The following is a 23,806-nucleotide window of genomic DNA, read 5'->3' as shown; positions in this document are numbered from 1 at the left end:
GCTGATCATAGCAAACACGCTTTTCCAACAGCACAAGAGGCAACTCTACGCATGGACATCACCAGATGGTCAATATCGAAATCAGATTGATTATGTCCTTTGCAGCCAAAGATGGAGAAGCTCTATACAGTCAGTCAAAACAAGACCTGGAGCTGACTGTGGCTCAGATCATGAGCTGCTTCTTGCAAAATTTCGGCTGAAATTGAAGAACGTAGGGAAAACCACTAAACCATTCAGGTATGACCTAAATCATATCCCGTCTGAATATACGGTGGAGGTGAGGAATAGATTTAAGGGATTAGACCTGATAGACAAAGTGCCTGAGGAACTATGGACGGAGGTCTGTAACATTGTTCAGGAGGCAGCAACTAAATCCATCCAAAGAAAAAGAAATGCAAAAAAGCAAAGTGGCTGTCTGATGAGGCTTTACAAGTAGCGGAGGAAAGAAGGGAAGTGAAAAGCAAGGGAGAAAGGGGAAGATCTATCCAACTGAATGCAGATTTCCAGAGAATAGCAAGGAGAGACAAGAAGGCCTTCTTAAATGAACAATGCAAAGAAAATGAGGAAAACAACAGAATGGGAAAAAGTAGAGATCTTTTCAAGAAAATCAGAGATCTCAAGGGAACGTTTTGTGCAAAGACAGGCATGATAAAGGACAAAGAAGGGAGGGACCTAAGAGAAGCAGAGGAGATTAAGAAGAGGTGGCAAGAATACACAGAAGAACTATACAGGAAAGATCTTAATGTCCCTGATAGCCATGATAGTGCGGTCACAGAACCTGAGCCGGACATCCTCGAGAGTGAAGTCAAGTGGGCCTTAGGAAGCATTACTAACAGCAAAGCTAGAGCAGATGACAGTATTCCAGCTGAGCTATTTAAAATCCTAAAAGATGATGCTGTTAAAGTGCTGCACTCAATATGCCAACAAATTTGGAACACTCAACAGTGGCCACAACACTGGAAAAGGTCAGTTTACATTCCAATTCCAAAGAAGGGCAATGCCAAAGAGTGTTCAAACTACTGTACAATTTGCTCATTTCACATGCCAGCAAGGTGATGCTCAAAATCCTACAAGCTAGGCTACAGCAGTATGTGAACCGAGAACTACTGGAAGTACAAGCTGGGTTTCGAAGTGGCAGAGGAACTAGGGATCAAATCGCCAACTTTCACTGGATCATGGAGAAAGCAAGAGAATTCCAGAACAACGTCTATTTCTGCTTCAATGACTATGCTAAAGCCTTTGATTGTGTGGATCACAACAAACTGTGGCAAATTCTTAAAGTGATGGGAGTACCAGACCACCTTACCTGTCTCCTGAGAAACCTGTACGAGGGTCAAGAAGCAACAGTAAGAACCAGTAGGGATGGCGGAGAATTTCTCCCCGAATCTCAGGGAGGCCGAATGCCAATGCATTCAGCCCCCTGAAATTGTTGGTGAAATTCTCCGCCACCCCCCTGCCACCCCCCCGGGATGGGACTTACCTCCTGAGAATGTCCCTCCCAGCAGCGGGTCCCGGCGGCGTTTCGGCGACGTTTCGGCGGGGGAGGGGGCGGCGGCCGGTCTTCTAACTGGCTGCCGCCGCCGCCGCCATTACAAAATAAAGTAAAAAAAAAAACACCCGTGATAGGCTACGTAACGATTTACGTAGCCTATCACGGATGACTTTGGAAATCTAGCCGTGATAGGCTGCGTAAATCGTTACGTAGCCTATCACGGGTGGTATTTTTTTTTTCACTTTGTATTTTGTGGCCGGGGAGACGGGGCGCTTCTCCCCGGCCTGAATTTCAGGGGGAGAACCGAAGCACCTCCCCCCCCACCGTAAAGCATGCTGCGGGACCAGGTAAGTGACTTTCGTACATCACTAAGAACCAGACATGGAACAACTGATTGATTCAAAGTTGGGAAAGGAGTATGACAAGGCTGCATATTGTCACCCTGCTTATTTCACTTATATGCACAGTACATCATGAGAAATGCAGGGTTGGATGAATCACAGGTCAGAATTAAGATTGCCAGGAGAATTATCAACAACCTCAGATACGCAGATGATACCTAATGGCAGAAAGCGAAGAGGATCTAAAGAGCCTCGTGTTGAGGATGAAAGAGGAGAGTGCAAAAGCTGGTTTGAAACTCAACATTAAAAAAACGAAGATCATGGCATCTGGCGCCATCACTTCCTGGCATATAGAAGGGGAAGAAATGGAAGCAGTGACAGATTTTTTTGGGGGGGGGCTCCAAGATCACCGCAGACGGTGACTGTAGCCATGAAATTAAAATACGCTTGCTCCTTGGGAGGAAAGCTATGGCAAACCTAGACAGCATAGTAAGAAGCAGAGACATCACCTTGCCGACAAAGGTCCATCTAATCAAAGCTATGGTTTTCCCAGTAGCAACGTATGGCTGTGAGAGCTGGACTATAAGGAAGGCTGAGCACTGAAGAATTGAATTGATGCTTTTGAATTGTGGTGCTGGAGAAGACTCTTATGAGTCCCCTGGACTGCAAGAAGGTCAGATCAGTCCATCCTAAAGGAAATCAACCCTGAGTGCTCCTTGGAAGGACAGATACTGAAGCTGAAGCTCAAATATTTTGGCCACCTAATGCGAAGAGAAAACTCTCTGGAAAAGTCCCTGATGCTGGGAAAGACTGAAGGCAAAAGGAGAAGGGGACGGCAGAGGATGAGATGGCTAGATAGCATCACTGATGCAATGCATATGGACCTGAGCATGCTCCAGGAGAGAGAGCAGGACAGGAAGGCCTGGCGTGCTATGGTCCATGGGGTCATGAAGAGTTGGACACGACTGAACGACTGAACAACAACAAGCAATATGCTGCCAAATTTTGCTGGAAAATCTCCATTTTTTTTTGGCTGCTGCACCACCAAAATGCATTAGAGCAGGGATGGCAGTGGTGTGGCAGGGATGCCAGAGAGGTGTACGCATCCCTCAGTCCACATTTTGCCCAGCCCTGACTTACACATACATACCATTGAGTCCAAGAATAGTTCCTCCCAAGTATTTATGTATGTATGCATGTATGTATTCATTCATTCATTCATTCATTTATAACATTCTATATAGGGATGTCAGAGAATTCCGCCACGGATCTCGGTGAGGCCGAATGCTAGTGCATTCAGCCACCCGAAATCTGTGGCGGAATGGCCTGCCAAGACTTACCAATGGCCAAGACTTACCTGGGGTGGATGTTCCAGGCCGCGGCAGCAGCGGCGGCGGCTGGTCTTCCGACCTGCTGCCACCGCCACCATTTGCATTCCTGTCAGTTAAAAAAAAAAATGTGTATGCAAATGGCGGTGGCTGCAGCTGCCATTTGCATTCCTTATTTTTCGCTGTCTTAGTCTACGTAAATATTTACGTAGACTATTATGGCGAAAATAAAGGGGAATGCAAATAGCGTAGCGGGCGCTATTTGCATCCCTTTTTGATTTGCTGTTTTAGCCTACATAAACATTTTACCCAGAGCCCTCTGTGGCAGGAAATCCAGCTGCGGACGGCTCTGGCCTGGGCCTGGCCGGCTGCTTCGCAGAGCCGCTGCGGAGCACAGCTGTCCGGGGAGGATTCTGGGGGGGAGGAACAGATTGCCTCCCCCCCCCCGTTGAGGATTTCGGTGGGAGGGACGGAACACCTCCTCCCCCATGAACATAATCCGCGGAAAAGTAAGTGACTTCCGTACATCCCTAATTCTATACCTCCCAATAGCCAAAGCTCTCTGAGTGGTTCCCAACAATTAAAACCATAAAATACAATACAGTAACATGAAATATAAAAAATTTAAAGTTTTCAACTACAGCAACTACACAAAGGTAGGTTATTTTTAAAACCTGTCTTTAGCTGTGCAGCTCAGGACTCAGAAATAACTGTAGGCCTCAGTTATTGACCTTCCATTTTAGAGCCTCTGTTCTGGTAGCTCAGGGAAGGGCAGAATGCTGCTCCTGCTGCCTCCTCGGGACCTGTCTTTTCTGACTCTCTCTGTCCCTCTTCACAGTTTTCTCAGAACCTCTTTTCCAAATCTCTCTCTCCTTTTCTCTCCTCAGACTCAGTTTTGGATTTTAAAATACTTTATTGTGGGTAATACTGAGTTCTTCAAGGTGAATATTATTAATGTCTACTATCTTTAAAGGTCCAGGTGTCTAGTAGTGTAGGCATAGCCTTTTCAAAATGTAATGATATTCAATAAACAGCCCACACACACACACACACACAAACACCCTTTCAGTTTAACATGTTATCTAATTCAAGCTCCAGAATGTTGGGAAATTATGGCTGCTAAGAGCCATGCTCTTAATAGATGCGTTAATTCATTGGACCGTATGCATATGGTAAGTTATCCTATGCTGTGGTTAATTCCAGCTTCACCACTACCTTGGAGCTGGATGACTGTCAGTGGCAGGATGGTGCACACATTTCAAAAAGTCACAAATTTGAAAAATGCACACTTTATCAAAATGAACACTTTAAAATAGGGATGGGGGAGAATTTCTCCCCAAAACTTTGGGGGGCCGAGTGCCAACGTGTTCGGCCCCTCGAAGTAGTTTCGGAGAGAAATTCTCTGCACACCCCTGCACCCCGCACCCCCCCCCTTGGACGGGACTTACCTTTCCCGAATGTCCCTCCCGGCGGCGGGTCCCAGCGGCGGTTCGTCAGGTCTTCGACAGGGGCAGAGGCGGCAGCCGGTCTTTCGACCAGCTGCCGCCGCCGCCATTCCAATAAAAGTAAAAAAAAAACAAAACGCCCCTGTGATAGGCTACGTGATGATTAACGTAGACTATCACGGCTAGATTTGCAAAGTCAGCCGTGATAGGCTATGTAAATCGTCACGTAGCCTATCACGGGTGACTTAAAAAAAAAAATGCGTACGGCTAATGGCGGCCCCCATAGGGAGCCGCCATTCACGTTCCTTATTTGGTCGCTGTAGTCTACGTAAAGATTACGTAGACTACGGCGAAAATAAGGGCAACGCTATTTGCGTTGCCCTTATTTTCGCCATAGTCTACATAAAGATTTACGTAGACTACAGCGACCAAATAAGGAACGCGAATGGCGGCTCCCTATGGGGGCCGCCATTTGCGTACATGCTTTTTTGTTTTGTTTTTTAAGTCACCTGTGATAGGCTACATGACGATTAACGTAGCCTATCATGGCTGACTTTGCAGATCTAGCCGTGATAGGCTACGTTAATCGTCACATAGCCTATCACGGGGGCTTTTTTTTTTTAAAAAAAAACTTTTTATTTCGCGGCCGGGCGAGAGGAGGCGCCTCCTCCCCGGCCTGAATTTTGGCTGGGCGAGGCGGGAAGCCTCCCCCCTGGCCTGAATTTCGGCCGGGCGAGGCGGGAAGCCTCCCCCCCCGGCCTGAACTTCGGGGGGAGCAGCGAAGCGCCTCCCCCCCCACCGCGAAGCAAGCTGCGAGACCAGGTAAGTGGCTTTCGTGCACTCCTACTTTAAAAAAACAAACAAGCAAGCATTTCCACACTTGGAAAAAGCATTCCATACTCAACAGACTTGAGGCTCACTGGTTATACCATCCCTACAACATATTGGGGATGTATAAAATTTTTGTTTTGATTAATTTTTTACCAGAAGTTGCCCCATTCATACACCCAAATGTGAGCACAGTTATTGTGCAAAGCTTGCATATTACCAAGCTTCATATCACATTTGCAAACTGCATTCAATTTAAAAGTGCACTTTCAAAATGTGCATTTTGAAAAAAGAAATATTGATTTTGACAAAATACACATTTTCATGGTTTAGTCAATGGCAGGACAGAATGCATTTGGCTATGCACGTCAAAAAAAAAAAAAAAAAGCACAGCCAAGTGCACACTGTTTCCATTTGAACATCATCAACAACAAAAAATGCTGACATATGCCCTCACGCGGCGCCAGCTTGTCTGGCTAAAAGGGGGGGCCATTGCGGGCGGGTGGGGTGACATGATGCAGGGGCCTTTGATTGGTGCACCCCAGTGGCACCACCATGCAAGGATGGGCAGGCTGAGTTGCCTTAAACTCAGCCCCCTTCTCCAACTCAGCTCTCCGGCTCAACACAGCTAGAGAGAACTACAGCTCCGCCAGAAACGACGAAGGACACCGGCCTGCTGGAGACTGGTGTTGTCGCGCACGCTGAGGGCCCCGGCTCTTGAGGCTGCAGTGTGCCCGCCCACTCCTTTCTCCTCGGTCACGACGAGGGACTTTGGCCTGCTGGAGAACGGCTTCGTGCCAAAAATCTTGCGTGCCAAAATCTTCGCTTGGTGATACTGTTCGCCTCCCTCCCTCCTTCACCGACTCCTTTCCTCTCGCCCGCCCGACCGCTCAGTCTCCTCATGTACTCGCTCTCCTGCCCGCTCGCCCACCCGCGCGCTCGCTCAACCCGCCCGCCAGTCTGCCAGCCCGCTCGATCGCCCGCCCGCCCGCTCAATCGCCCGCCCGCCCGCTCGCTTGCCCTGCCCGCCCGCCCGCTTGCCTGACCGGCCCGCTGGCCGCCAGGCCAGCTCACGGCCTGCCTGCCAGCCGGCCTGTCTACCCAGCCGCCGGCCTTGCCGGCCTCTTCCTCCTCGCCTTGCCGGCCTCCCTGAGGTGTTGCTCCTGGCGGGGGGAGTCGGCGGGCGGGTGAGCGCGGCGCTGGTGTTTGCCGGCGGCAGCGCTCCAAGCTGTGGTCTGACTGCCCCCCACACTGGTCAGCCGAGTCTGCCTGTTGGGAGGGGCGCCTGGCTGCTGAGCCGAGTTGGAGCGTGTATATCACAGACCGATTGGTCGCCTCCCATGGGCTTGGGACGTCTCCCCCCCACCCAATAAATAAATAAATAAATAAAATAGGAAGAGCTGTGGCTCAGTGTTAGAGCACATGCTTGGCATGCGGAAGGCCCCAGGTTTAATCCCCAGCGTCTCCAGGTAGGGCTACGAAAGAATCTTGCCTGAAACTTTGGAGATCTGCTGCTGCCAGTCAGTGTCAACAATTTTCCAGCTTCGGCTGGTTTGCCAGCTATGGCCTCCTCTGGATAGGGATAGCTTGGCCACAGTGGTGCAGGCATTAGTAACCTCAAGACTGGATTACTGAAATGTGCTCTATGTGGGGCTATCCTTGAGGCTGGTCTGGAAGCTGGAGCTAGTGCAGAATGCAGCAGCTCATCTGTTGTCGGGAGCTTCCCCTTTTCAGCATGTAACTCCTTTGCTTAGGGAACTGCACAGGCTGCCTATTCACTACCGGGCCACGTTTAAGGTATTACTCCTAGTGTACAAAGCCCTAAACAACTTGGGACCAGGATACCTGAGAGAGCGCCTTCTCTCTTACCAACCTGCCTGGTCACTGAGATCATCGGAGGACTTGCTCCTGGTGGTTCCCTGTGGACCTATGGCCAAAGAGCCTTCAGCGTTGTGGCCCCCTTCCTGTGGAATTCCCTGCCTTTGGAGGTCAGGCAGGCACCAACATTGTGTTGCTTTTGGCACCTCCTGAAGACATTGCTATTTAGAGAGGCTTTCTCAGAGTGACCACCATTTATTTATTATGTTCAGAATCTGTTCCTTTTAAAATGTTTTAACTGTTTTAATTATGGGGTTTTATTCTTTCATCTTATTGTTCACTGCTCCAAAATCTGTGATGTGGAACAGTATATAAATATTGAAAATAAACAAACATATTAAAATAATATTGGGAGTTGAGTGCAGAGCTAATGTATGGTAATGGAGCTGTTAACCAGGAAGACCACCCTTCAAGTAGGAGGAGGGCTTTTTTATTTAAGGTGGTGTGAATGGTTGGAAATAGCACCTGGCAGCTGTTAGGGCCCACCACTCTTTCAGAGCCCACCATTCACATCTACCCTGAGACTTTCTTTGAAAATTAGTTGACACTTTGAGCACTGTTAGCGGGCTGAGACTAGCTTCCATATTCATTACCCATAATGCTCCTAACCTTGTATGGGGCTTTGTGGGAAATGAAAGTAGAGGCTAGACAGTTTCTCAGTACTGCTGGTGGCTCTTCTCTGAGTGTTGTTGCCTGCTGCCTGCCATGAGGTACGAAAGGTAGGCCAATCTGTGCTCACTGACAGAGGAGGAGATGCAACAGTGAAGGAGCTGGCCCACCAGAAAGCACTTTGCCAAGAGCCCCTTCAAACCTGAAGGGATCTCTGTCTGGATAATCCATCTCCTTGTAGCACTTGGAAGTCAGACAACTGTTGCAGTGTGAGATTAGGTAGTCATTGAAATGGCTAAGTAGCATTCACTCTTCCTTGTCCCAAAGTGGATGTAGGAATGGTTTCCTCCATCCTACCCCAACTTTTTTCTAGGATGTGTGTTTGAAAGGGGTTGGGAAGGCCTCGCTTAGAGGGGAGGGGAAAGGGTCCTTCCCTAGACCAGTATTTCAGGGGTGGGAAGAGGTCTTCTTACACTGATCCTGAGCTCATATCCAAAGCTGACTCATTCTGAAGAGGGCACATGGCAGGTACTGAATTTACTTCAACCTTGCAAGCCCTATGGGCTGCACTGATTCTGGGTATGGGATGTTAAGAATTAAATAGATCAAAATTACCTCATTGCAAATCCTTTATAAGTTATTAATAACATTCTGGCCATTAGGACACAATATATTGTCTTACCTTTTAGTATTATTTTATGGGCAAAAAGAAAAAGTACAGGAAAGACATAGAAAATATTGTTATGGCTAACAAGAGATTTATTATTGTATAAAATTGTGGACTTGAGCCGACTTTGTCAGATAATGAGGAGGAACAGCCATGAAATGCAAGAGCTATATGTATATAACATGTTTATGCCAAGTCCAAATGTACACAAGATAAGAATAGAATGATTCATTTGAAAAGAGTAGTCGTAGGTCTAAATCTGCTCTATTAATATCACAACTTCATTAGGAAATAAAATAGACACTACACTCAATATAACTGAGAAATTGTTATTTAGAGGAAGGGTAGCATGGTGTGCTAGGTAGGGATGTCAGAGAATTCCACCACGGATCTTGGTGAGGCCGAATGCCAGTGCATTCGGCCCCCCGAAATCCGTGGCAGAACGAAGCCACCCACCCCCCCATCCCATGAAAGGCACGCGAAACGGAGCACTTACCTGCTGCCGTCCGCGCCGAGTTGCAAATGGCGGCCGTGTCTGCGGCCGCCATTCGCTTTCTCATTATAGCCGTGATAGGCTATGTAAACAATTACGTAGCCTATCATGGCTAACGCAGGGATGCCATTTGTGTTTTACGTTAAGTATTTACGTGATAGGCTATTTACATAGCCTATCACGGAAAAAAAAAACACAAAACAGTGGACGCAAATGGCGGCTATGGCGGCAGCCATTTGCGTTCCCTTTTTTTTTTTGCTGTTTTACCTATGCAAATATTTTTGAATTTTTTTTGCTGTAATAGACTACATAAATATTTAGGTAGGCTAAACCGGCAAAAAAAAAAAAGGAACGCAAATGGCGGTCACTACGCCATTTGCGTTCCCTTTTTTTCGCCATAATAGCCTAAGTAAATATTTACGTAGGCTAAAATGATGGGGAAAAAGGGAACGCAAATGGCTGTTTTGTTTTTTGCTGTGATAGGCTACGTAAATATTTACGTAGCCTATCACAACAAAATAAAGGGACGCAAATGGCGGCTACAGCAGCCAGCCTTTGCGTCCCTGCAGGCTGCCCAGTGGCTGGATGTCCGGCTGTGGGCGGCCCTGGCCAGCGGCTCCATGGAATGTCTGCGGAGCTGGCCAGAGAGAATTTCGGGGGGAGTGCCTCCCCCCCACCGCAAATGTCACCTTTCGAAAAGGTAAGTGACTTTCGTACATCCCTAGTGCTAGGCAAAATACTGACTAGGAAAGAGAGAGTGAACCTTTAAATTTGTTTCTTTGGGTTTTGTGCAAGGTAAATATCACTATTTATGAAGAAATTCAGTAGTAATATTATGAAACTCTAATAGTGCGATCCCATACATGTCTGCTCAGAAATGAGCCTCAATAAATTTAATTGGACTTACACCCTGGTAAATATATATATAAAATCTCAGACTAGAAGTCCTACACATTCCTTCTAATTAGTTGGTCCTTGCTGTTCATCTCAGGTCTCAGAATAATTATATAGCATTTGGGGATAAAGATACAACCCAGTAGTCCAGCACTAGAGGCCAAGATGGAGAAGATCTCTACAGCAACCATGTATTTTCCCTTCGTGCTCAGATAAGCTGGAACAAAGGACAACCAAACACTGCAAAACACCAACATGCTGAAAGTGATGAACTTGGCTTCATTAAACATGTTAGGCAATTTTCTGGCTAAGAATGCCACAATGAAGCTGACAATGGCCAGAAATCCCAGATACCCCAAGACAGAATAAAACATTGCAACAGACCCTTCATTGCATTCCACTATGATTTCTTCAGCCAGAGAGTGCATGTCAAAATCTGGGAAAGGAGGAGCAGTGCAGAGCCATATAGCACAAAGGCTAGCTTGAACTAGGGAGCAAGCAAGAATGACAGAGTTGGCCAGTCTTTTGCCCACCCAATTCCTCATCCTGGATCCTGGCTTGGTGGCCATGAAAGCCAGAACCACAGTGATGGTTTTTGCCAGGATGCATGAAACAGCCACAGAGAAGGTGATACCAAAAGCCGTTTGTCGTAAGTAGCAGCTCACTTTTTGAGGCAAGCCAATGAACAGCAAAGAGCAGAGGAAGCAGAGCAATAGGGAGATGAGCAGAGAGTACGTGAGGTCCTGATTGTTGGCTTTGACGATGGGAGTGTTATTGTGCTGGATGAAAATTCCTAGCACTGAAGCTGTGATCAGACAAAAAGACAGAGGCAATAAAGCTAAAGCCATTCCTAAAGGTTCTGAGAAAGAGAGGAAATTTAGAACTTTGGGAAGGCATTGATCTTGGTACTTATTTGGATACTGACCTTCTTGGCATTTGAAACAGTCATCCAAATCTGAAAAATAAAACATGTTATTTGTTAATTCTTCTGTTAATTTTCTCTTGATATTTATCACCTTTTGTCCAATGGTTCATCTCCACAGTTGGGTGTTTGGCTCCTAAACTACCTTTATTTAAAATGTTGTTATACTCTAAGTACTCTATGAAAACTGGGATAGAAGGGCACACACACTCTTTTGAAGTATTGGCTGCCTGCCATAAATCATCGTTCAGCTACAAACAGCGGACATCTCCCCACAAATTTCATGTTGGAAGGTACCTATAAGACTAAATATGTGTGCACAGATACACAGGTCCCTGCAATTCTGCCAAACTGTCAATGTCTGAACAGCTTCTCTTTTTTCAGTAGAGGTTGTATCTGCTAAGCAGATCTTGATACGTTTACAAAGACAATACAGGATTTTGGAAGATGGGAACAAAAGGAGACACAAAAGTTGTATCTCTATTCTTCAATACACACCTGTGTGATCATTAAGATCATTGGTAGAGGTTCTGCTGGTTGTGCCATGACCTGTAGACTGCCTTCTTGCAGCAACCAAGAAGTGGGCCTTCTCTGTGGTGGTGCCTACCTCGTGGAATGACCTCCCCTTGGTATCTGTTTTAGGTGACCCATTTCTTTACCAAAGCCTTCCCTGTGCTGCCCAATCTGTTTGTTTGAAAGTCTGTTTGTAATTATGTGTTGTAGTGGTTAGAATGTTTTAGTAATGTTTACACAAAAGTTTTAGCAATTACTAGGTATATTAATTGTATTTTAATGCATAACATGATGTAGAATATTTCTACATAAGGCATTTTTTGTGCACTTGAGATTCCTCACTAACAATCGTTTCTGCATGATTTACACTATGTCCTCATCTTCCAGTGCCTCTTCCTGCTGTGCATCTATTATAGCTTTTTTTTTCTTCTTTTAAATGAGGAACATCTGGTATTTCTATGAATGGTGGCATGAATCCTTTGTATATTTGCACAATTCCACTATACCATAGTGCCATCTAGTAGTTTTGTCATGGAACATATGAAAGGCAGAGAAAGAAAACCTCCAGAAAAAAGCAGGTGTAAAGGAGCCTATCTTAATTGCATAAAGAATCTGAAAGCAGAAGCCTCAGTAAAGTGGCAAGTTAAATCCTCATTTAGAAAAGCCCGTACGTTAATATTTTAAATCTTCTTCAAAACCACATAGTGGTATTTTTAAATTTGGTCAATGGTAAATAAATCTATTACATGATGGTGATAGCGATGGTCTAACAATTGGACAATGTCATCTTTTATCTGGAGGGAATCTAAAGAATGGTGAGATTTGGTCAGTCATAAAATAACTTGCAGGGCAGGACCTTGGTTTTTAACTTAATGTGAGAAGTGAATATGTCATTTGTTTTGGAGATTTACTAGCATATCTCAGTAAATGTTTACCATCAGGAAAGGATGGTAATGATTTTTGTTGTTTAATGATATTGTATGTTTATAATGTTATAAGGGAACTGGTGTATTAGTTTGTTGGCATCATCCACATCATTTTTGAATACTGAACTGGTGATAAAAGACACTGTAATATATTTTACAAGGTCTTTTTGAGCAATCCTACCCTTCTGGTCTGAAATCTTCCCTTCTGGACATGGAGCACAATCATAGCAACAAAATGGCTCCCCTTCCTTCTTTTTTCTGCTGTAACCTGGATGGCAGTTGTCATTACACTGTGAAATGGGCAGCACCTGTCCATAAAAAGGAAACATTGTATGGGTCTTCTAACTTATCAACAAATGGCAGGAAGTTTCAGGGATACAATATGGGACGCTGTCAATTCACTCTGTCTTAAAGTTCAATCCCCCCACCCCCAACAGGAATGGACAAACTGTCAGTGTGAGACTGCACAAAGGATAGAGAAAGGAATGAATGCATTGTGCAGTTATGCAGGTAAAACCCATATTATCTGTTTCCCTCCATTCAACCTTTTGTCAATAAACACTAATTCATTCATTTAGTCCATCTTGCAATGTGGTTTCATGTAGAAGAAGGTATGGAACATGTGGTCCTCCAGATGTTGTTGTGCTCCAATTCCCACCATTCTTGATTACAGCAGTGCTGGGTGGTATTCAGGGGAGTTGGAATCAAACAGCATCTGGATGACCACACATTCCCTAACCCTGGTGTAGAAGATCGCAGAAAAGCTCCATCAAAAAGGGGTCTGTACAGAATTACTCTACATATCTAATAGCAAAGTTCCTTCTCATGGGGGCTGTAACTAAATGGAAATAATCAGAATCTTATGGTCTTTCAGGGAGTGTGTGTGTTTGTTTTTTAGGGAGAACAATTTTCAAAATCCTTCCTTGGTGTATTTCCCTGATCTCCTTTAACCAGTTTTGAAGTACTGAGAACCCCAATGCTACCAGGTCAAGTTCAGCTAAGAAAGCAGCAGAGACATCAATAGGAGTAGGGGTGCACGAAAGTCACTTACCTGGTCTCGCAGCTTTTCGCGGTGGGGTGTCGCTGTAGTCTACGTAAATCTTTATGTAGACTACGGAGAAAATAAGGGCAACGCAAATAGTGGAACGGGAATGGCGGCTCCCTATGGAGGCCGCCATTATCCGTACGCGCTTTTTTTTTTTAAAGTCACCCGTGATAGGCTACGTGACGATTTACGTAGCCTATCACAGCTGACTTTGCAAATCTAGCCGTGATAGGCTACGTTAATCGTCATGTAGCCTATCATGGGGGTGTTTTTTTTTTCTTTTATTGGAATGGCGGCGGCAGCAGCCGGTCAAAAGATTGGCTGCCGCTCCCGCCCCGGACGAAGACCCGACGAACCGCCGGCCGGACCCGCCGCTGGGAGGGACATTTGGGAAAGGTAAGTCCCGTCCCGGGGGGGGTGTGGGGGGCGGGGGGGGCGGAGAATTTCTCCCCGAAACTTGTTTGGGGGGCCAAACAAGTTTCGGGGAGAAATTCTCCGCCAACCCTAAATAGGAGTGGCACATCTGGTGGGAACAGAATATTTACTAGCCTCTGTGAAAAAAGTCTAAGCTTCTGGCAATTCAGAGGAGCTCCTACCATGGCACGAGGTGTAATGGGCTGTCTAAAGCAGTGGCTCATTGTTCTCTGTGGCAGCTTTTAATCCTCTTTTTTTCTCTTCCCCCACCCCATTCTTTAAGGGAGAAAAAATCCTGCACTAGGATACTAACACGATATCATGCTTTGCCAGTGCAGCAGAGGAAGGCAGAGTGGTGGAATGTCTTATGCCAGAACATTCCTGCATGCTGCATAATGATGCACCATCATTATCCAAATATTCAAATGACACATGCTATTGTTTACTATCATTGTAGGGATCATTTAGGTTTTTGGCTTCTTTTGGATCAAATTCTCTAAGTAATTATCATTGAAGTCATCGAAGACATTATTTCTTCACCACCCCCAACCCCAACAATCCCTGGATTAAGAGATATTTGCACAAATACATATTGGTTTCAATCCAGACTAAGGCTGAAGTCTACCTGGAAGTATGTCCCATTGAGCAGAATGGGGCTTAGATAATTTAATGAATATTGTATTTAGGGTTCATTGAAATCAATGTGCTAATTAGCCAAGACTAAAGTTGCACTAACGTCCCTTTGAAACCAAATTCTTTTGAAAATAAATCTTTTTTTAATTTTCTTTTTTTCCTGAAACACATTGAAAAGTAAGCCAATCTGAAATAAAAAATTCCTTTAAAATGACAGTGTATAAAGAGTAGCTTAAATATATGGGTCTTTTTCACTGTTTAGGTACAGGTTGGTCTAGAATGGTCCTTGGTGATTCTGAGTGTGAACACAGCAGAGTCTTATAGCACTTTGTAGCACTCAAGACTGACCTAAGTTTGTTTTACTTGTAGCCACAGTTGAATGTGTTTTTAAGTAGTTCACTGCAAGATTATTAGGAGCTGAGGGACAGACTCCAGTGCCTTTAACAATTGTGAATACAGGATATCCAGTTGGAGCCATGGCATCCTGCAGTGACTTGTGGAACTCCACAGGTTGCTTATCTCAAACAGCTGTGAAAAGGTTGAGAAACCTTTTTATCTTCACCTGGAAATAAAAGGGGAAGCTTATAGTACCATCTGGATGAAATCTTGGAAGAACAGCTGCTTCTGCAGAGAAACAGAGGGTCTGAAATCTAAGATTAGATGCTGGAGTGTCATTTGTTTGAACACTGTTTGAAACTCCTAAGCAATTAGGAGACATAAGGAAAAACGGCTCCAAATAGTATTTCTGAATTTAAACTACCAGCAATTTCTGAGGACTTGTAATTAAATCTGCATAAGTGTTTTTGTTTGTTTCTTTGTTTGTTTCTGCAACTATACTTGCTTGTTGTGCTTTCGAAAGTGGAGGATGGCAGTACCAAAGGAAAAAAAGGAAGGCTTGAGAACTCCACCAACTCCCCCCCCCCCAAGTGCTCCCTCGGCAAAGATTTCTAGAAATGCCGGAGATGAAGAGGAGTTGCTTGCTTTGATAAAAACTATGTCTTCTCAGCTACCAGAGCAGTCAAAGAAACTTGAAACAATTCAGGACTCAATTATTGCCCTCCAGGGGGCTGTGGATGTAATTAATATCTCTTTTCAAAAGATGGAATTGAAGGTTAATGCTCTTGAAGATTGGGTTACTGCTCATGAAACAGCCATCAAAGCCTCTCATGATATTTTGTCTGCTCGAATTTCTGAACTGGAGGCCTGCACACATAGAGCGAATCTACGTAGCCTTGGTATTAAAGACATGGCTACTGATATAGGTTTGGCTGAATTTATGGATAAAGTTTTGCATGAGCTATTTGCAAAACCAAATTAACCTGCACTATCATATTAAATATCTTGCTACTAAGGTAGGGATGGATGAAAGTCCCTTACCTGTTCTCGAAGGTTGCTTCGTGGTGGGGGTTCAGTTCTCCCCCCAAAGTTCAGGCGAGGGTTGGGAGGCGCCCCACCTCGCCCAGCTGAAATTCAGGCTGGGGGGGAGGCGCCCCATCCCTCATTGGCGAAATTCAGGCCAGGTAGAAGCGCCCCGTCTACCCAGCTGCAAAAAAAAAAGTAAAAAAAAACCCCACACACACACACACCCGTGATAGGCTAGATAACGATTTACATAGCCTATCACAGCTAGATTTCCAAAGTCAGCCATGATAGGCTATGTAAATCATCACGTAGCCTATCATGGATGAATTTGAAAAAAAAAAAGTGCGTACGCAAATGGCGGCTCCCATGGGGACCGCCATTTGCGTTCCTTATTTTGACACGTCTAGGCAAAAATAAGACGAAAATAAGGGAACGCTATTTGCGTTGCCCTTATTTTCGCCGTAGTCTATGTAAATCTTTATGTAGACTAGACGTGCCAAAATAAGGAACGCAAATGGTGGCGCCCATGGGCCGCCCCCATTTGCGTACGTGCTTTTTTTTTTTCAAAGTCACCCGTGATAGGCTACATGACGATTTACGTAGCCTATCACGGGTGACTTTGGAAATCTAGCCGTGATAGGCTACGTAAATCATTACGTAGCCTATCACGGGTGTTTGGTTTTTTTTACTTTACTTTTTTTTTTGCAATAGCGGCGGCGGCAGCCGGTCGGGACATGGGCTGCCACCCCCCCAACAAAACGCCACCGAACCGCCGCTGGGACCCGCCGCCGAGAGGGACATTTGGCCATGGTAAGTCCCATCCTGTGGGGGGTGGGGGGACAGCGGAGAATTTCCCCACCAATTTCGGGGGGCCGAATGCATTGGCATTTGGCCTCCCGAAGATTCGGGGAGAAATTCTCCAACATCCGCGGATTCCCCCCAGGACGAGGCTTACCTGGGGTGGATGTTCCGGACAGCAGCGGCTCCGAAGACGGGTCCAGCGGCAGCTCCAGCAGCAGCAGCAGCAGCAGCTGGTCTTTCGACCAGCTGCAGCAGCTGCCATTTACATCCTGGTCTTTGCCATGATAGGCTACATAAGTATTTAAGTAGCCTATCATGGCAAGCCAATAAAAAAACAAAACAAAACTGGCATACACAAATGGCAGTGGCTACAGCAGCCGCCATTTGCATTCCTTATTTTTCGCCATTTTAGTTTACGTAAATATTTACATAGGCTGTTATGCTGAAAAAAAGGAACGCAAATAGTGCCCCCTACGCTACTTGCATTCCCCTTTTTTTCATCATAATAGCCTATGTAAATATTTACGTAGGCTAAAACGGCAGAAAAAAAATACTTACATAGCCTATCATGGCAGCCTGGCTGGACACAAATGGCAGCCGCTACGGCGGCCACCATTTGCATCCACACCAGCCAGTCCACTGCCGGAACTCCGGCAATGGATGGCCTTGGCCGGCTGCTTCTCGGAGCCGCCAAGGAGAGAAGCCGGCCAGGCAGGATTCCAGGGGGGAGGACCGGATCGCCTCCCCCCCCATCTAGGATTCCAGGGGGAGGGATGGAGCGCCCCCCCACTGCGAACACAATCTTTGAAAAGGTAAGTGACTTTCATACATCCCTACAGTACATCCCTACTGGCTACATTTTGTATTCTTTTTGAAGACCAGATGAAAAGATTTTTGGATCCTGATGCTGCAGAATCATTTTTAATTGGTATTAAAATTAAAACAAGGGAACCAACTCTCTCAGCCGCTGGAGTTGGAACTTAGCCATTTTTACTTCTTTTGAAGTGCTGTTTGGGCTATAGCTGATAAGATGTTGGGCAGTATGCCAGACAGAGATGGCAGAGAATTCTGCCATGCATTCCAGCAAGGCCGGATTCTAAAAAACGTGGCAGAACAGCCTCCTGCCCCCCTCCTCCCACGGAATCCCCCCGGGATAGCACTTAGCTGGGGCGGATGCGGCAGAGTCCGTGGCAGTGGTGGTGGATTCGGCAGCAGCGGCGGTGGCAGCTGCTCTGGCGGCTGGTTTCCTGGCCGGCCACGGCCGGGCTGCTGTTGCCACCATTGCCGTCCTTGCAGCCATGATACGCTACATAAGAACTTACGTAGCCTATCATGGCTAACTCCCCCCCCAAAAAAAAACCCCAGCGTACGTAAATGGCGGTGGCTACAGTGGCCGCCATTTGCGTTCCCTATTTTTCGCCGATTTATCTTATGTAAATATTTACGTAAGATAAAACGGTGAAAAAAAAGGGAACACAAATAGAGTAGTGGGGGCTCTTTGCAATCCTTTATTTTTCACCATTCTAGCCTACATAAATATTTACGTAGGCTAGAATGCCAAAAAATAAAGGATCGCAAATAGTGCCCACTACGCTATTTGCATCCCCCTTTTTTTTGCCGTTTTATATTATGTAAATATTTACGTAAGATAAATTGGTGAAAAATAGGGAACACAAATGGCGGCCACCATAGCTGCTGCCATTTACGTACGCTGGGGGGTTTTTGGGGAGGGGGTTAGCCATGATAGGCTACGTAAATTCTTACGTAGCCTATCACAGCTGCCTGGCTGGATGCAAATGGCAGCTGCTATGGTGGCTGCCATTTGCATCTGCAGCAGCCTGTCCGCGGCCGAAAATCCAGCTGCAGGCGGCCTTGGCCAGCTGCTTCATGGCCTGGCCGTGGAGCGGAGCCAGCCATCAAGGATTCTGGGGGGGAGGACCGGATCGCCTCCCCCCATTTCCTTCACCGCGAAAGATTCTACGAAAATGTGAGTTTCATACATCCGTAATGCCAAAGTAAATGTTTGCATATTTTTGTTTTCTTTCTCCTTTTTTTGTGTTATATTGTAATAAAATGCCTATTTGTATGTGTATGTGTGTGTTAGGGATGTACGAAAGTTCCGCCATGGATCTCGGGGAGGCCGAATGCCAGCGCATTCGGCCCCCCAGAATTGGTGGTGGAATGGCCCCCCGCCCCCCCGGGACGGGACTTACCTTAGGCAGATCTTCCTGGCGGCGGCGGCTCTGGCGGCGGCTCCGGCGGCGGTGTGGCGGCGGCGGCCGGTCTTCCGAGCGGCTGCCGCCGCCATTTCCAGGTAAAAAACAAACAAACAAAAAATGTGATAGGCTTCATAAAGATTTACGTAGCCTATCACAGCTAGATTAAAAAAAAACACCGTAATAGGCGACGTAGACGTTTACGTAGCCTATCACTGCTGATTAAAAAAACAACAACAACGCACGTACAAAAACAAAAAACGCATCTACACTATTTGCATTCCCCTTATTTTCGCCGTCTTAGTCTATGTAAATGTTTACGTACACTAAGACGTGCCAAAATAAGGAACACAAATGGCGGCGCCCATGGGCGCCGCCATTTACATATGCGCATTTGTTTGTTTTTAATCAGCCGTGGTAGGCTACATAAACATTTACGTAGCCCATCACGGCTGACTGCAGGGACGCAAATGGTGGCAGCTACGGCCACCGCCATTTGCGTCCCTGCTAGCCAGCGGCCAGATGTCCGGCTGCTGGCGGAGCTGGCCGGCGGCTCCGCAGAATCCCTGCGGAGTGAAGCCGGCTGGCCAGGATCCCAATGGGCAGGACGGAACGCCTCCCCCACCAGCATCAGCATAATCCGCGGAAATGTAGGTACCATTCGTACATCCCTAGTGTGTATACACATATAAATATATTTTTAGATATGATATTACTTAAAATATACAAATGATTTGCTTTTGTTTTTTATTTTTTATCTTTTTCTTAATCTTTTTTCTCCTATTATCATTAGGAGCTCATTATCAAACCTCCTGTTAGTTATCTCAGAAGATCCTTGGGTGAATGGGGGGGGGGTTCAGGGAACAGCTGGATGGAGGGAGATCTCACACACACACACGCACACACACACTAGAAGAATATAGTTCTTCATATTCCCTGGTATGTTTATTCCTCATTTTGCCCATTCCCTGAACATGTTCAGAGTGTGCTTTTTATTCAAAGAGAAGGTTGCTGATCTTTCCCTTCATGCTGCATTTGTACAAGCGAACTGTGACGGCTTCAGAAAGAACTTTCCATACTGTCTCTTTTTCTTCATGAGTTTCATAACAGAAGTATGGTGTCGTGGTGAGAGTCCAGCCCAAAGTCACCCAGCGAGATAACTAACAAGAGGTTTGATAATGAGCTGGATGTGGAAATACAAAGCTGAGCTGGTGGCAAGCGAGGTGCTGACATGTGTAGGAGTAAGTTGCATTGAACTCAATAAGGCCTACTTCTGAGTAGACATGCACAGATTTGGTTCTCCTCTCCATTTTAGCCTCACAACATCACCAACAAGGCTGGATATGGAAATAGAAAGCCTAGCACGGGGAGTAATACTCATGCAGGGCTCCAGATCAGCATGGTCATTTTAAAAAGGTTCTTTCTTTCTTTCTTTCTTTCTTTCTTTCTTTCTTTCTTTCTTTCTTTCAACAGCGTTGCTTTAAACCAAAAGTGCATTGCTCAGGCACACCTAGAGCAGCCTTGTTTTGCTAAGCCCCGAGGAGGAGGAAGTGTTTTGGCTGAAAATAATTACTGCACGTCTCATGGCAGGGGAAAAAATACATAAATATCTATTAAAAATAGCCTTTCTTATGGAAGTTATGCAGAATTACGGCTGTCGGTACAGATTTATCTTCGTAACTTTCAGAACGGAAAAAAAAGAGGAGAATTCCAGGGGCTTGCAAACGATGGTACAGAGCACTGGCTGCAAACTGCAGAAGTCAAGTGGCACAGAAGGTACACAATTCGTACATCCCTAAAATTTAATAATACTTGCAATCTTTGGAAGAATGCTGTATAGGTATAATCTCAATTGGATTTATATTTGGATATTTGGTTTGTTCTTACTGAAGTTTAATGTAATCCTTTTTTCCCCTTTTTCTTTTTTTCCCTTTTCCTTCTTTTGCTATCCTCCACTTTTTCTTTTCCCCAGAATACTGTAATGTTGGAAACTGAAGATTTTGATTATGTTGCTGGTAGTGTTTATTTCATTTATAAAATAAAAAATAGTTTTTTTAAAAAAAATAACAATGGTGAGTACAGAACCAGTTAATTACAGATATTCTTGACACAGAAAGTGTAACTTTGTTGAGAGAAAATTAGCGAACAAGCACACAACTGTAAGTGGGTCAGGTTCTGAGGATCTTAAAGTCAAGTCTTTACAGGCATCCAGTGTAATCCTGCTTCACATATGAGTTGCTTCTTCAGATAAATAATAACATCTGACTCAACTCACCATCTTTAGAGTAAGGATGGATGGAAGTCCCTTACCTGGTCCCGCAGCTTGCTTCGCGGTGGGGGGGAGGCGCTTCGGTTCTCCCCCCGAAGTTCAGGCTGGGGGGGGAGGCACCCTGCACCGCCCCACCGAAATTCAGGCCGGGGGGGAGGCACCCCATCCCTCGCCGCCGAAATTCAGGCCAGGGAGGAGCGCCCTGTCTCCCTGGCCGCGAAATAAAAAAGTAAATGTAAAAAAACCCAAACACACATGTGATAGGCTACGTAATGATTTACATAGCCTATCACGGCTAGATTTCCAAAGTCAGCCATGATAGGCTATGTGAATCGTTACGTAGCCTATCACGGGTGACTTTGAAAAAAAAAAGGCGCGTATGCAAATGGCGGCGCCCATGGGCACCGCCATTAGCGTTCCTTATTTGAGCCCGGGTAGTCTACGTAAAGATTTATGTAGACTACGGTGAAAATAAGGGCAACACAAATAGCATTGCCCTTATTTTCGCCGTAGTCTACGTAAATCTTTACGTAGACTGGGCCCAAATAAGGAACACAAATGGCGGCGCCCATGCGCGCCGCCATATCCGTACCCGCTTTTTTTTCTTTTCAAAGTCACCCGTGATAGGCTACGTAATGATTTACGTAGCCTATCACGGCTGACTTTGGAAATCTAGCTGTGATAGGCTACATAAATCGTTACGTAGCCTATCACGTGTGTGTGTTGTTGTTTCTTTACATTTACTTTGTAATGGCGGCGGTGGCAGCTGGTCAGAAGACCGGTCGCCACCCCCGCTGAACCGCCGCCGAACCGCCGCCGGGACCCGCCACCGAGAGGGACATGTGCATGAGGTAAGTCCCATCCTGGCGGGGGCGGAGAATTTCACCGCCAATTTCGAAGGGCTGAATGCATTGGCATTCAGCCTCCCCGAGATTCATGGAGAAATTCTCCGCCATCCCTACTTTAGAGGAGGAGAAACTTTCAGCCTGTGGTTTGAGCTCTGTGAAGCAATATGACATAAAATGCAAGCTATTCCCAGCAGATTAAGTGGCCTCATTCAAAAAACTATTTAGATTACAGCACTGCCACAGTGTTTTTTCTTGAGTCTAAGGACTCCTCAGAAAAAACTATAATAATAATTTGTATATACCTGTGATACAGATGCTTCTGTTATCTTCTCACATATGCACAACTGTATTCACATTGCCTTCATAAGTATAATCATATTGTTCTAACACCAATCCTATTTTAAATAGATTACTAACACCCACTACGTTATTGTATATTGTTACAACAGCACACCCGTATTACCTGACCCACTTACAGTTGCGTGTTTCTTCTCTAATTTCCTATCGGTTTCTACAACTGTGCTAGGGATGGCGGAGAATTTCTGAGAATTTCTCCATGAATCTCAGTGAGGCCGAATGCCAACGCATTCGGCCCCCCGAAAATGGTGGTGAAATTCTCCACCACCACCCCGCCCCCCACCGGAATGGGACTTACATCCTGCAAATGACCCTCTCAGCGGCAGGTCCCAGCGGCGTTTCGGAGGCGTTTCGGTGGGGGCGGGTGCAGCGGCCAGTCTTCCGACCGGCTGCCGCCGCCGCCATTACAAAATAAAGTAAAAAAACAAACAAACCCCGTGATAGGCTACGTAACAATTAACATGGCCTATCACGGCTAGATTTCCAAAGTCAGCCGTGATAGGGTACGTTAATCATCACGTAGCCTATCACGGGTGACTTTGGGGAAAAAAAAGGGTGTACGCAAATGGCGGCAGCCCATGGGCACCGCCATTTGTGCTCCGTATTTTGGCACATTTGCGTTGCCCTTATTTTCACCGTAGTCTACATAAATCTTTACGTAGACTAGACGTGCCAAAATAAGGAACGCAAATGGCGGCGCCCCATGGGCCGCCGCCATTTACGTACGCGCTTCCCCCCCCCAAAGTCACCCGTGATAGGCTACGTGACGATTAACGTAGCCTATCACGGCTGACTTTGGAAATCTAGCTGTGATAGGCTATGTTAATCGTTACGTAGCCTATCACGGGGTTTTGGTTTTTTTTTCACTTTTTGTTTCGCAGCCGGGGAGACGGGGTGCTTCTCCCCGGCCTGAATTTCAGCCGGGCGAGGCGGGGCACCTCCCCCCCGGCCTGAATTTCGGCCAGGCGAGGCAAGATGCCTCCCCCCCCCTCGCCTGAACTTCAGGGGAGAAGCGAAGCACCTCCCCCCCCCACCACGAAGCCAAGCTGCGAAAAGGTAAGTGACTTTCGTACATCCCTAACTGTGGCCCTTTTTTGTACTTAGTTTACTTTGTGGAGAGAGACATAGCTCAATAGCAGTATGTAGACTTGCATACATTCTCTGGCATTTCTGGAGAATACTTCTACTTGAATTTAGGCAGGTATTCCTTGTTATTCCCCCAGTAATGGGCTAGATAATCCCTCCAACCCAGCTAAGGAATTTCTATTCAGTTGTTCTCAGGGCACATGCAAGGTATTTTGTCACCAAAAATAGTCCAGTAGGATTATACAGCTCTATGCTTTCAAAGGTAAGGATTGTAGTAATTTTAAATTAATTAATGATGTTTAAAATTATGTGATCTTCTGCATTCAAGGTAGTAGAAGACATGTGTTTTAGTGTTGATATAACCCCCATTGAGTCCATTGCTCCTTATTCCTAGATGAACATGGATTTGAAGCCTTAAACTACACGTGACTTCATTCAA

The 23,806-nt window shown here is 45.9% G+C and overlaps 1 protein-coding gene across 1 annotated transcript in view; it reads right to left on the bottom strand.

Annotated features, from left to right (window-relative positions):
* Positions 1–10,028: 10,028 nt before the first annotated feature.
* Positions 10,029–23,806, bottom strand: part of LOC146341786 (vomeronasal type-2 receptor 26-like) — a 34,697-nt gene continuing 20,919 nt past the window's right edge. Inside the window, exons 4-5 of the mRNA XM_084807679.1 lie at positions 12,518–12,644; positions 10,029–10,930 (exon numbers count right to left, since the gene is read on the bottom strand). Of these exons, the coding sequence (XP_084663805.1) occupies positions 10,029–10,930; positions 12,518–12,644 (1,029 nt within the window). The remainder of the gene's footprint in view (positions 10,931–12,517; positions 12,645–23,806) is intronic.

Source organism: Heloderma suspectum, chromosome 6 (assembly GCF_057233095.1).
Source record: "Heloderma suspectum isolate Gila_16-S chromosome 6, 16-S_ref, whole genome shotgun sequence".
NCBI classification, from domain to species: Eukaryota; Metazoa; Chordata; class Lepidosauria; order Squamata; family Helodermatidae; genus Heloderma; species Heloderma suspectum.
Note: the sequence above shows the minus strand (reverse complement) of the source record. Positions and strands in the feature narration are given on the sequence as shown.